The following is a 15,504-nucleotide window of genomic DNA, read 5'->3' as shown; positions in this document are numbered from 1 at the left end:
ATTTTCAAAACCATTATTATTATACTATTAATATTACTGAATTTGGTCTGTCTTAATGATAACAATGTCTGTTGTTATTATCCAAATTATTAGCCAAAGCACTGTAAATAAAAAAATAAAAAAAATTCTTTATTTAATTTTCCGAAAGCACAACATTTCTTCTCTAACACATCACACAATTTGATTTAGCGGTTGTGCGCTGTTTCTAACTGGCGATGAGAGTTGGCACAATGTAGCCACAGACTGACAAACGTTGGCAATTACCTGGTAAGTTCTTCTCTCAGCAAATTTGGTTCTGAAGAGTAAAACTTCACCTTGAAGCGGAATGTGTATGGTGGACCAACTGCAAAAGAAAAGGAAACAACACTTCGTTAGTTTGACAATAAAAAAATAAAAAGCAACAAATACATGAATAATACTGAAACGATTAGTAGGCCTATGTTCTCTATCGTACTATTCTACAGTCTCTCTCTCTCCTCTATGTGTATATATATATATATATATATATATATATATATATATATATATATATATATATATATATATATATATATATATATATATATATATATATATATCAATACTTGACAATACAATGAGAACTGTTAGTCCAGAAAGCCTTTGTAATTTTTTAAAAACAAATATCTCCACCTGCTTGATGACATCCAGTTCAATGGGGTCCTGTTAGTAATTGTATTAATGCACAGAACAATTGTGTAAGTGATGAAGTATATATATATATATATATATATATATATATATATATATATATATATATATATATATATAATATATATATATATATATATATTTTTTTAAATGTACCCTTTTGATAATTAACCATCTGGTATTCTTGATCCTTTTGTTTACCTAGCAACTTTCTTTTCAACTGTATTTCATTCATTCCTTGACAATGTCTTAGTCAAGACGAATCGCTTGGATTTCTGCCTATCATTTTCCTGTGGTATTCGCTTATCTAATGAAGTCACATGCATCTATACTTCGTGATCAAGTTATTCATATATATATATAATATATATATATATATATATATATATATATATATATATATATATATATATAAATATATATATATATATATATATATACATAATATATTGTATGGGTATAATAAGTACGTACTTACAATTATTACAAACAGTCACCCAATAATTAGCCCTGAAGAATAACAAAGTACCACCACCACAAACTCATTTGTCTCACTACAACACCATTCACTCTACAATTCTCTTCATTCAGTCGTGAAAAACGAGTTTTTATGAATTCTATACAAAGACGGGTGGGTTACAAAGTTCATCTCGTCTGACTCCCAGCGTCAGAGAAATAGTAATATTACAGAATATTTAAAACTACAAAACAGAACCAATATATATATATATATATATATATATATATATATATATATAGATATATATATATATATATATAAAAGCGAATATCACAGGAGAGCGATAGGCAGAAATTTGTGATATTAGCTTATTTAATGAAGTCACGTGCATCTACTGTGATTTTTAAAGCATATATATACATGTGTGTGTGTGTAAGCTAACACCACAGGAAAATGACAGGCAGTAGTTCTGTACGAAGCTCTTTCTCGTGTTTATTTACGCATCCTGTGGTATTCGCTTGTATACTGAAGTCACGGGCATCTACTGTGATTTCTTAAGCGTGTGTGGGTGTGATATTCAAACAATAAATAACCTGGGAAAAGTCAATCAGATTTGACCGAAGTAAATCAGATTCCAACAATGCTAACACTAAAAAGAGAAGCGCCAGTTTTCCAATTCAACTCGAAAGTTCCATTGCCTACCATACTCATGAAACTCAAATTCAATAAACTGATTTGGACGCAAAATGGTCAATGATGTCGAATATTTTGTACGACTAGAGGCATTGTATTTGATACAAAGGAAACTTTGCTGGCAATCAAGTTGAAATTCTTAAGATATCCAACAAGAAGCCGGTTTTCTCTACAGTGGTCGCTCCAAGGAAGAAGCAGGACTAAAATCACGGCTGCAATCATCCACTGACTCCTAAATCCTCTCATTGTAGACGGCTTTCACCTGCATACAAAAACACACACACATCTTGGTAGTTGGAAACGGGTCATGTTCGCTAGGTTCGGGGTCTGATCCCTATGACTGGTGCCCAACAGTCGAACTGTGACTGGTTGCCCGAGACAAGTGGGGTCACGAAAAATAGCATCATATGGATACCGCTATCAATTGTATCCAAAGACGCCGGAGGGGGCTTTACCCTTCGCCCCCCCCCCCTCTAATAAAAGGGATAAAGAAATGAGGGAAACAAACACCTAAATATATATATCCATGTGTAAACGCGCACGACTTGTCATTAATGGACTGAGTTTATTTTAAAAAGAGAGAGAGAGAGAGAGAGAGAGAGAGAGAGAGAGAGAGAGAGAGAGAGAGAGAGAGAGAGAGAGAATTTAAAAGCACGCTTTCATGTGCCGTGGCCACACACATGGCAAAAGCAATTGCACTTTTTTCCTTTTGAGAGAGGATGGAAAGAGCAAGAGCATAAGAAGGGATGGGAGGGACACACGGAGCAGGGAGGGGAGGGAGGCAGTTAACGTACTGGAAGAACACGACGCTGCGCGTCCCACTTCTGTGAACTCGGCACCCCTTACAGTATACGAGACCCTTTTCGAATGTAACGGTTCTTCCTGAGTGTGTCTGTCTGTGTTCGTACGTGTGACAGATGCTTCGATGTTATTTTAATCTTGGAAATAATGGTGACGTCCAAGGAACTTTCCGAAAGAACATTCATCTTAGTGGTAGGTGCCAATAAGGTGAAAGCCATTAAATAATAACAATTACATAGTTTCCTTCCCGCGGCACTGAGCCCCTATATATATACCGACTGCTGGGCTCACTCCCTTCAGAATAACTATGCCAAACATTCGGTTACACCAAAATTGTGTAGTCTAAATACAACACGGAAAATAACAGCTCGGTCTGCACGTTTTTTTTTTTCCTTCAGCAATAAGGCTCATTCAGCCACTGTGCGGTAATAAACAGTATAATTGACGAATAAACATTCCTAAAACTGTAAGAGGACCTCTCTCTCTCTCTCTCTCTCTCTCTCTCCTCTCTCTCTGTGTGTGTGTGTGTGTGTGTGTGTGTGTGTGTGTATGCAGCTCTAGTAGTCTTTTATTATTTCCATATTCCATTAATTTAATCTTTCCATTTTACCTTTCTTGAATCAGGCCAGGACTGGAAACAGCATCCAATGCCCTTTCGTAGTCCAGCTCGAGAAAAAAAAAAAATGCGCAGCTTACCCTCGAGGATATGATAAGAGGTTCATAGTGCTATGGTAGCCCTCTCGGTTCGCAAATAAGAACCTCGGGTTCGAACCGCGGGAAAGTATGAGTCTTTAAATTAACCCTGCACAGAACACGTATGGAGTATGCTACTTCGACATAAGACTTTATTACGAGGTAAAGAGTACAAACAGAGGCTATGACGAGAAGTGTATACCTGCCTGAATTGAATGTATCGATGCACTCAGGCATAGAGTGCGCGCGCACACATGCAAACATACAGAAATTGATTGACCCTGATTTCAGTGACTAATGAAATCATTCGTTCCACTTACATCAAATATGATCTTCAGTTAACACTGACACAAACTATTGTCCTGGAGGTAATGACAGCCTGTCGTCATTCAGGTCTAAAATAATCAATTAAATACAAAAAGAAATGACAGTGATAAAGAAGAAAAAATCACCCATGCAATTAAATACAGAACGAAACACTTGGAAAGATAGATTACAAACATTACAACCAAAACAGGTCTGCATAAGATTTCATGAGTAAACGCAACACAGTTTCAGCTGTTTAGTCTCAACAGAGAAAACACGATCAAAAGACACATGAGAACACCGCAACGAGAGAGAGAGAGAGAGAGAGAGAGAGAGAGAGAGAGAGAGAGAGAGAGAGAGAGAGAGGGGGGTCGTAACACCTACACAAACAAAGACATTATACGACGACGAAGAAACAGTCATTCTTTTATTACATATGATTCAACTCACGAACAAACCAACACATAACAGATACATAAATGCGAACAAATGCAGCTCGTACGCTGGAACATGTGCAAGCGGCTCCGATACAGGTGTGTGGTGTGTGTGTGTAAGTGACTCGGGCCAGGTGTGGGCGGGGCTTGCAGATATAGGTCACTATGCTTCACAATCTCACATCTCTCTCTCTCTCTCTCTCTCTCTCTCTCTCTCTCTCTCTCTCTCTGGGAATGTTCAGGCAGAGTATAAAAACTACGGAAGACGAAACTATCCTCTTGAAGTCATAAACCACACCAGCACTGCTTGAATCTTAAAATATAAGAAAGAAAATGAAGGAAGACTTCAATGACATTTCCTTGTAAATACTTGAGGTGAAAATGAAATGATTTTGCTGCGACAACTGATCAGCCAAAAAGGAAGATTTTTTTTTCTCTCAAAGGAGCTACAGTTGAGGTAGTTTCCACAACTGAGAACCATTGCTGAATTGTCTACCATCCTATCTCATCGGTAGACCACAGCTTTCACATGCCCCCCCCCCCCCCCCCACCAGGTATGTAGCACCCCCTCCACCCACACACACATATGGCCCCATGCCTGCATATAAAGATAAAGGTTAGCATATGTAAAGTAAGATCTTAGTGTACTGAGAATTAGTGCGGGGGGGGGGGGGGGGGGTTCTTTTCCGAAAACACTGACGGGATTGTTAACTTTCCAAATCAAGTGTATGAGAGAGAGAGAGAGAGAGAGAGAGAGAACCAGGGCATCTGTCGAGGACACACCATGGAGTGTACGAGGCAACTAACACGACCTGACCAAATCTCATAGACGTTCAGGAACCCAACGTCACATATCATTAAAGGAGAAGTTGGGAGAAAGATTCGAGACCCGTCAGGTACCGCATACCCCTCAATCAGTAACGAACGAACACGGTCAAATGTTCAATAAAACACCATCACGAAAGCATAGGTTAAAAGAAGCTCCCCGCATAAAAAGCAGACGCGCACCGATTGGAAACCTGCAATTGTTATTCACCAGATGAACTCCCTGTGTTAAAAACATTATATTTATGTCTGTGTGACAAAGATTACTCTACGGGCCATTGACTCCAAGATTGGTCAATGAGATTAAGGCAATCGTAACGCCGGGACGGTACGCAACGTCCCAATGTTTGGGACTAACAATGTCGATATCATGTTATATTATTTTCGTATTTATGGCGGTAAAGGTACACTAAAAGCAAGTGATCAATCTGTATCAACCATGATACCAAATAGTCAAATACACAAATAAAAGAAATTGTAAAATATTTAAGATGAACCACCCAAGATGAAGGAACAATATAATAGAACTATGATATTTATTGCCTCTCCAAAGTTTACAGGTTAAGTAAGATGCTTTTAACTTGAGAGTAAAAAAAATTGACCTCTTCATGTGGGGACTTCATTCTATCATTCTATTAAGATTTCCAAAAGCAAGTATTATTAGGAAATATATTTAATTCTCATAACCTTATCATCTTACTTTCATCTGCATAACAGCATTACTAGCATCGCAATTATAATGGATTGCTGTTGCTACAATATAATTTGTAATTAACTTCATTACAGCATCCCCTGTTATCCTTAATATCGCTTCTAGAGCTTGGAACTTGTGCCTGTCTGTGCTTTGAGAATTCTGCAGTTGAACTTTCTATTTGGGAGACATGACAATGAAAACATCTTCCATTTGCTATGGTCAACTGTAAGCTAGAAATGATGCGTATGTCGGAGTCTTTTCCACAAGTAACAAACAAATGTATACATATCTGTGTGCGGCTAACGATTTACTTCAGAGAGCAAGAGCCCATCCCATGCTGGCACTGGGATAATCAACTCAACACGAAGAAGCTCTTCATGGCTTGTGACCTCCACTTGATATATCATCAATTTCATTGACACCACCAGTGCCACTGTAGTTGTTGCCCGTAACCATCGTCACCTGATGAGTTGTTTCTCGCACACGATGTTTTTACCTTCCTCTCTGGCGACGTGATCAGACTCCTCCTTTGATGCCATCAACGACGTTTTTGCTCCCCTCGAAAACCGGAACTTCCTTTGCCTTCCAGAGTTCTTCAGAAATCACCTGTCGCTCCTCACGACAGCGAAGTGGTTCTCTCTCTCTCTCTCTCTCTCTCTCTCTCTCTCTCTCTCTCTCTCTCCACACACTCACACACACACACACACACACACATATATATATATATATATATATATATATATATATATATATGTGTGTGTGTGTGTGTGTGTGTTGTGTGTGTGTGTGGTGTGTGTGTGTTGGAAGCTTGCATTACAAGTCAATAGCCCCAGTGGGCTTGTTCCATATGAATAGGTTTCATATCGGAATAATAATAATAATAATAATAATAATAATAATAATAATAATAATAATAATAATAACAAACTACAGAAAAGCAACGAAAGGAAAATTATTTTGCCTAATACAACATTTTTTTCTTTGTCACTTATGTAGCATTCCTTTGGCTTCCAGTTGCTGTACATAGACGCCATATGGCTGTTCCCACAAACGATGTGGCTAGGACCCACTAATTAGCCCGCGTGCACTTTTCAATTGTTACCTAACAACTGTAGTTAAACGATATAATTACATACCACTGACATTAAAATCGTTTAATTATAAAATATTCAACATTTCTCTACAATAACTACACAGCCGCTCCACAATAAAGAGAGCATATAAACTGAAGATAGATAGGTACCGCAAAACAAAAACAAAAAAAAGATAAAAATATCTTGAAACAGCACAGGTCATTTGCCTTAATTTTCCTTCCTTAATTGTTTATAAACGTGTACGTTTTGTTGTTTATTTCATCATTTGGATTTATTTGTTACTTCCATCATTATTTTACCTACTTCTCTTATTTTTGCTGCTTTTATACTCTCTCCCCGAAGGGCATCCTATTCTGATTGCGGACATTTGTTCAGCAGTATTTTCCATTAATTTTTCAAAAATAATAATAATCATTAATTACTATTTCCATTGTTATCAAAAGGCAGGTTAATCATTCCAAAAATCAAAGCCACAGTTAAACAAAGTACGACTGTTTCTTTCAACAGTAGTCACCGGTCATTACCATGCGTGGGAGAGTAAGTACGTATTTCTTGAGAGAGAGAGAGAGAGAGAGAGAGAGAGAGAGAGAGAGAGAGAGAGAGAGAGAGAGAGAAATTCCCCTTAGTGTTCCCGTATGACAAAAAAAATCACAATCACCTTCGATCAATAAGACATTTCACGGGCATGCACAACTTGTCTTATTGATTATTATGATCAAGTTCTGTACAGGTACTGTGAGTGTATTGACATCTCTCTCTCTCTCCTCTCTCTCTCTCTCTCTCTCTCTCTCTCTCTCGTCAACACGTACAGCAAATTTAATTTCTGCTGCACGCAAGTTATATACTAGATATTACATAAAGAAACGTATTGTATGAAGCAAATTTAAAACAACCTTTACATTCCTAATCGGAACATCCATCAAAAGTAGAGAAGTAAACAAATAAATATACAAATTAATTAATAAATATAATAAATGAACACCTACAGTGGACAGATGTAAAACAGTAAACGCATATAAAATCGCTGTTAACACCCAGGAAATGACAAGATATATATTAAAAGATCACTTACATTAATTGATATGAAAAATCCCACAGGCAATGTTACATTTGAGAAACCAATCACCAATTGGGGAATTAAAAAGAAAATAAGACTGAATACGGCAGAGCTTTTAAGAAATTTTCATAGTAGACTTGATGTCAAGAATTCATGACATTACAAATGTAAACAACCCCGAAGCCATTCACAGTCTATGACAATATACAAGCAGATTTTAATAGCAACTTATGTTGGGATCACGGTCTAGTTCATTCTTGACCGTCGTCGGAATAAACTCATACACTTCGCGGTTGTGTAAATTACCATTGTTATTCATTAGTTGACACCTATTCAAACGAGCCCACAGGGGCCACTGACTTGAAATTCAAGCTTCCAAAGAATATGGTGTTTATTAGGAAGAGGTACGAGGAAGTAAAGGGAAATACAGAAAGAAGAGATCCCACTTATTAAAAAAATAAATCGATAGACAAAAAGAAGATAAATTACAAAAATAAATGCACTGCATTTTCTCTTGAAATTCCGAAGTTCCAACAGCACAACATCCCCTGGGAGGCTGTTCCACAGTACACCGGTGTCAAGAATACAGGACCACTGAACTGAGAAGTTCGACAGCCAGGCAAATCTAATGCATATTGTGCTGTTGTCCAGCGAATCCGGATGCTTTCGGCAAATGAAGGGGATCAGGGATCAATTGTGAATGTGAGAGAGATCTGTTGAAATACAACTTATGAAAAAGTGACAAACAAGAGACCATCCGTCGAAGGTCCAAGTCATAACAGTTACGATATATATATATATATATATATATATATATATATATATATATATATATATATATATATATATAACTGAATCACGAAAGTTAGGAACATGATAAATCCATAAATAAAGATATATGCCACGCAGGAAAATAAACAACGGAGTATCCGCGAGACCTTTCGACGTTCAAACGTCCTTTACTAAGCACGTTTGAACGTTGAAAGGTCTCGCGGATACTCCGTGGTTTATTTTCCATCGTGGCATATATCTTCTTTATATATATATATATATATATATATATATATATTTTTATATATATATATATATTTATTTTCCATTTCGTATATATCATATATATATATATATATATATATATATATATATATATATATACACACATATATACATACATACAATATACAAAAATATACATAAATATATATACCAGTTACATTATACAATTTATATATACACATATAATCTATAACAATATACAAATAATAAATATATTTAAATAAATAATATATATTAATATATATAATATTATAATATAAATATTATAAAATATATATATATAGATTACATTATATATATAATATATATATAAAAATATATATATATATTATCTATATATTATAACTATATATTATAAGATATTATATATATATATATATATATAGCTGGCCTGTAGAAAACGTTGCTCTGACAGTCCATATGTTTAAAATTACAAAGAGAAGTGAGTTAGAACAGATGTGTCATTGTTCAATATTAACAAATTTCCTTCTGTCCTCCAAAGTGGTTAAATTTATTTTGGGCAATTACTTTTTAGAAACCTGAGGATTAGCGCCCTGATTCAGATTTTATTTTATTAGTTTTGAATACAGAAGCGATTATAGAACTAATACACACACATACATATATATATGTGTGTGTGTGTGTGAGAGTGTGCATATACACACAAGGATATATAGAGTAGTTTATATCAAATTTGCTTCTGTATTCAAAACTGATCAAATAACCATGGAGAGAATCTCTTATGAAGTAATTACACAAGGTAAATTGAACCAACTTGGAAGGCAGATGGAAATTTTTTCTTAATATTGGACACGTCTGCTCTAACTCTCTTTTCTTGTAATTTCAAAACATATTGACGGCCACAGCAACGTTTTCCACATCCCAGCTAAATCTTAGTTGCTCCTTTATGAAGGTGAAATCTGGTAGAATTTCTAAAGAGATGGAACACCTTAAGAATCAGGAAAAACGAGCAGAGCGAAGATTCTCGATTTGAAAAAAAAAAAAACAGTAGAAAAAAAATCAGCAAATAAATAAATACATAGAAATGAAACAGGTAGCGGTGCACACCTTTTCAAGTCCGCCTTCATTTACCAATGAATAATTTCACCATTAAAATACAAAAAGATAAACTCACTTTTGACTTGTTTTTTGATGGTCTTCGTTGGGTCGAGCCAATGCTGGAAGGAGAAAAATACCGATATGAGTAATTCACAATGACTTGCATAAGAACAAAATTCTTAAATCTTATAATTTGGCAATTTTTCTCTCTCTCTGCCTCTCTTTCACACACACGCAAACACTGCGTCATTAATCACTTTGTTGTTTTTTTTATTTTATTGCAACCACTCTCGTTTAAATTCAACGTTGGAATTGAATAATCAGTTCAGATAACCCAACGTAGTGAACAGACTTTATAACTAATTTCTCTCTCTCTCTCTCTCTCTCTCTCTCTCTCTCTCTCTCTCTCTCTCTCTCTCTCTCTCTCTCTCTCACGGATTTTAAAAACTATGGAAGTATTTTGACCGACAATAAATATAAATATTTAATACAGTAAAAAGTACAATTCCCAATACCCAAAAGGCAATGCCGAAAGATGAAACCAGATGAAATGAGCGGTGAGAGATTTTTATCTCTCGCTATAAAGTATCAGCCACAAACGTATAAAATATCCATTAGCAAAAAAATGAGATATAAGTCAAGAATTTCTCACTTTCTCCTCACCACAAATTACTTTCTACTCAGATCAATTTACTTACGAGATTGGAATAACATATTGTACTGTCTTTTGAGTCCGGACATTTAAAAGTAACTAATTTGATTAAGAGATCCAGACTTTATATAATTGTTTTCCAACATGCTTCTTCAGCTCTAACAAAACCACCAGTTGCCATAGATACGAATACACATGTATATACACATACATACGAGTGATTCTTTTATCATAAAAAAGCACGGCATTTCTGTTTGCAAGTCACTAACATACGTCGAACGTGAAATGAATAAACTAAATACTCACTACATACTAAAGAACAATCGAATAAAAACCTGAACGTACATCGTCAACCTATACACACACTATAATATAACGCACACACACACATCCACTATATATATATATATATATATATATATATATATATATATATATATATATATACTAAATTCACGTTACCTTGTGAGTAGCTTTTGATTACTGCATCTTCCCTGGCCAGGATTAGAGCCTGTGCCTTTTAGTTTTAATATAGAGATAGCCAGCTGACTAACACATTCGGCTATAATACCCAAAAGACCCGACTGGCGCGCGCGCACTATGCACACACACACACTATATATATATATATATATATATATATATATATATTATATATATATATATATATCTATCTAATAATATATATATATATCTATCTATAATAATATATATATATATATATATATTAACTTTAATATCATTGAAGAATTCATTACTTTTGAACAGTGAACAGAAAAAGCGATGAAAATCTATTGATACGAAGCTAGGCATTGAAGATTTGTGAAATTACACACACATATATATATATATATACATATATATATATATATATATATATATATATATATATATATATAAAAGAAAACAGAATTTGGTTAAGTTTTATTGTTATCTTAATGTAAAAAAGTAAAAATAAATTAGTTCTTAAATCCTCTTCATCTCACCTCACCTAGAACAAACTTCCGCATTCTCAAACATTACTGGCCGTTTATCTCTCATACTTAACTTACTTTATGTCTTCATTAGTCTTCTTCAGCCTCTTTTCGATCAACAGATTTCCCACACAATGAGTCGTCTGTCGACTGTAATCTTTCCACTCCCATTCATTCACAGTTCCAATCTTCCCACTACATTAATCCCCTCCATTCATCTCTCTTGAACCTTGCCGATGTACTGTGCCACCATACTTCACTTCAGTATTCGACCAGCAACCTCCTCCACTGTTCCCCGTGTGTGCGTGTGCATTCAAACACACTGCCGTGTGATCAACGCGAAGAAAAGAATGCGCACTTTAGAACTCGTTTTAAAGCGACCTTTTTTGAAAGCCCGATTCAACAGGGCACTCCTTCCCTGCCCCTCAGCCTTCGCCCGCTCTTCATCCGTCATCTGTTTCCACGCTGCTTTTCTGTTCATTCCTCTTCAGAGCATTCCCGTTTGCGCTCACATTCCCCCCCTTTCGGTGATGCATTCCTGTGCCCTTGTTGGTGCGCACGCGTAACATTCCTACGCATGTACAGGAAGACGCTGGTTCTTAAGGGCAATTCAAAGTAACCAATGATTACAAATATATACACGCATCTGTCAGAAGAAAATCGGTTGTAAAGAGGTAAATGAAATATCCACGTGTGTGTGTGTGTGTGTGAATATATATATATATATTCAGTCTTACATAAATATCGCGCAACACACCTCTCCATATGTACTATGCTTAATAGCTTCCATCAGGCACCGTTGCTCATGGTGTGCGATTAATTATGTGGCTTCAACAAACTCATATGGTTTTCGTGAATTTTCCTACGTTTACATAATTTACGTTTCCTTAACTATACAGTGGAATGGCGTGTGATGCAATTCCAGGGAAGACTGGAAGCCAATCTGAGATGACGACATTTCCACGAAGGCAGCTTTTAGCAGACTCGATTTTCTTTTCCGTGAAGACAAAAGGTCAACTTGCGAAGATGAAAATTGCAAAGGTCCTTCTCGGAAAGCGGTCGGGTCATCATTTCTCCTGAAGTCTAACGATGAAGGCGATGCTTTGGGCCTTTCACAAAACGAAACCTAAATTCTGCATGAAACCAGAAACGTACACAAACGTAACCTATAAGGATCAACGGTTTGACTACATTAGCAAACTCTACATTAACACCAACAACCATAATGCATATACTTTTCTGACACGGTCGCCTTTCGTTTCATGCAATACTCTTGCGGTTATGTCTATTGTTATTCTAGCGCAACATATTTGGAGTTTTGTGGTAACTTTCGAATCATGTTACACGGAGAGCGTGAATGAATTTTCGAATCATGTTACACGGAGAGCGTGAATGAATTTTCGAATCATGTTACACGGAGAGCGTGAATGAATGAACTAAGTTGAATTCATCATTCATAAGATAAAAATTTATAAGTACTACTCAAACTCAGTACCCTTTACTACTGTTTATCAAAATCACTCATTATAACAAATGTCTTTCATTCATACAAATTTCAATTACTACGTATTCATATAGCACTGCCTTCAACGCTTCATCACTTCAATCATCATCTTTCCTCTGGCACCCTAAAGAATGCAAATGAGCTATAATAAATAAACGCTCTCTATCTCTCGGGCCAACTCTTCCTTAAAAAAAAAAAAAAAAAAAAATCTAAAGTTCGCTGAGCTTGAAGAAAAGGCGTTCTCGGTGGTCTTGGTACTACGCGGTTCCTAATTAGGGGCGGATCTGCTACGGATATATAGTAACGCTTTCCTTCCTACCTTGTCTTTAAAGTCTCCCCTTATTCAGCTTCACAACTGCCTTTATTCTCTTCTACTTCTCTGAACCGATTCTGCATTCCTGAATTTCCTCGCACTTGCAATACTCCAAAACCCTTTTCACTGACCCTTCAACTTTACAGTTAAACTCTATGCACACAACGGAAAGTGTCTCCGTATTCTATCGCGTGATTGAGTTCACATTCAACAATTCACAATGTCCTACGATTTCAATGTCCAAGTTTCTGAACTATTAAGTGCCATGCACCATGGTATGCCTCATGGAAGGAAAATTGCTAAGAATATAAGAGATGTTAAATGTCACAAAGACTACCCGTATGAAGTACGTTCTTTCCTTCCCGAGAGAGAGTTTTATGAATGGTTTCACGGTAACAAGACAATACTATTTGACAGGATACTGATCAGTACTACTTAAGTTGTTTTTTCATATTATTTATTTATTTATTTTTTGCCTACCTCTTAACAACAGCTAAAACCCAATTACGTCGACTAACAACCAGGTACATGGCTAACGTCAGCAGAGGTACACTGGATCTTTCAGTTAATGTACTCATATTTTTCACCTCGGGGCCCGGTTCGAGGTTCGAACACGAGTCATTAGTCCAGCTCATGAGACGAGCGTACTACAGCTTGAGAGAGAGAGAGAGAGAGAGAGAGAGAGAGAGAGAGAGAGAGAGAGAGAGAGAGAGAGAGTTACAAGGATAGGATGTCTCAAAGACTTATTAGTCCATTCGAGGAAACATCATGTGCCCACTTATCTTTTAAGAGTTGGTTTTACAATTCATAAAATTCATTCAGTGTTCTAATGATTTTGTCTAGCTTTCTTTTGAACTCTTCCACATTGCTATTGTTTACAACTCCTGGCGGCAGTTTATTTCATGTGTCACATATCTTGTATGCGAAGAAGTTCCCACGATGCGATGTGTTTTATCTCTTCAGTTCTAGTTTCCATCAATAATTTCTTGTCTGGTTTTCATTTAACGTAAATAGGTTACTGTCTACTTTGCTGTGCCTTTCAGGGAGAGAGAAGTAACAGAGAGAATCTTGAAAACGTGTTTCACAGCCATGGGTCGGCCTATCACTCCCACCCTCGTACTTTCACCCGATATCGACGGATATATCTACATGAAGCAAATACATCATGTCGATATTCCGATAATGATCAATGCAAGCGACGACCTCTTGACCGATACCACGACGAGATCTGTGCTTGTAATCAGCTCATTCTTGGGCGAGGTGGGACTGCCAGTAATTAACAGTCCACAGATATAATGTTGTGTCATGAAAATAACGACTGTGTGTGTGTGTGTGTGTGCAGAGCTGAATATAGGTCCATAACAATGGCAAGATTCAATATTTCAACCTGAAATAACACAATTAACAACGAATTTGAATTAAGATATGCTCTCTCTCTCCTCTCTCTCTCTCTCTTGAAAGTGTGAGTAATAGTTAGAAGTAGATTACATAATTGTGTTGAACACATCCATTTATACATGTAAGGCCTCATATAATCAGCAAATACATAAATGCATGTGAACCCTGCATGTTTTATTAATCAATACTTGATCCGAGTACTGGATGATAACTCACTCTCTCTCTCTCTCTCTCTCTCTCTCTCTCTCTCTCTCTCTCTCTCTCTCTCTCTCTCTCTCTTCTTTTGAATATCTAGTGATATATATACGTATGTATGTATGTGTTTTACTATAATACAACAGTATATAAAGATAAAAGGCCGATAAAACACTATTTAACGTTGCCACACCTACATATGATTTGTACATAAACTCAGTGATCAGGAGCACAGAAGGAAGTGCTCGAAATATATGGTTGCAACGTTGAAATAGTGGTTTGGGTCTTTTATCTTCACATACACACACACATACATATTAGATCCAACGCAAGACAAGACTCCTAACGATCAGTGTACCTAATTCATTGCTCAGATCAACAAATATTTACAAGGGGGTGGGGTGTGATCAAAGCGCGTCTACCGCTCTTTCCTCGTACGTGATTCAAACCTGGGACTCCACGCTCATGAACCGATACTACTACTACTACTACTACGAGATAGTTTCTCGTACTACTACTACTACTACTACTACGAGATAGTTTCTCGTAGTGGCGAGAGAGACGCTTCGTTACCTCTAATAATCACTTCAACACACAAACACAGCCATAGGTCAATTTAATGTGCAT

At 36.3% G+C, this 15,504-nt stretch overlaps 1 protein-coding gene across 8 annotated transcripts in view; it reads right to left on the bottom strand.

Moving 5' to 3' along the window:
• The window catches only part of LOC135201022 (band 4.1-like protein 5), a 199,319-nt gene that overhangs the window by 43,920 nt on the left and 139,895 nt on the right, over positions 1 to 15,504 (bottom strand). For all 8 annotated transcript variants that reach the window (XM_064229856.1, XM_064229860.1, XM_064229861.1 and 5 more), the window contains exons 3-4: positions 9,918 to 9,960; positions 265 to 343 (exon numbers count right to left, since the gene is read on the bottom strand). In XM_064229856.1, the coding sequence (XP_064085926.1) occupies positions 265 to 343; positions 9,918 to 9,960 (122 nt within the window). The remainder of the gene's footprint in view (positions 1 to 264; positions 344 to 9,917; positions 9,961 to 15,504) is intronic.

The sequence above is a fragment of the Macrobrachium nipponense genome, chromosome 27 (genome assembly GCF_015104395.2).
Source record: "Macrobrachium nipponense isolate FS-2020 chromosome 27, ASM1510439v2, whole genome shotgun sequence".
NCBI classification, from domain to species: Eukaryota; Metazoa; Arthropoda; class Malacostraca; order Decapoda; family Palaemonidae; genus Macrobrachium; species Macrobrachium nipponense.
This window is presented reverse-complemented; position numbering and strand designations above follow the sequence as displayed.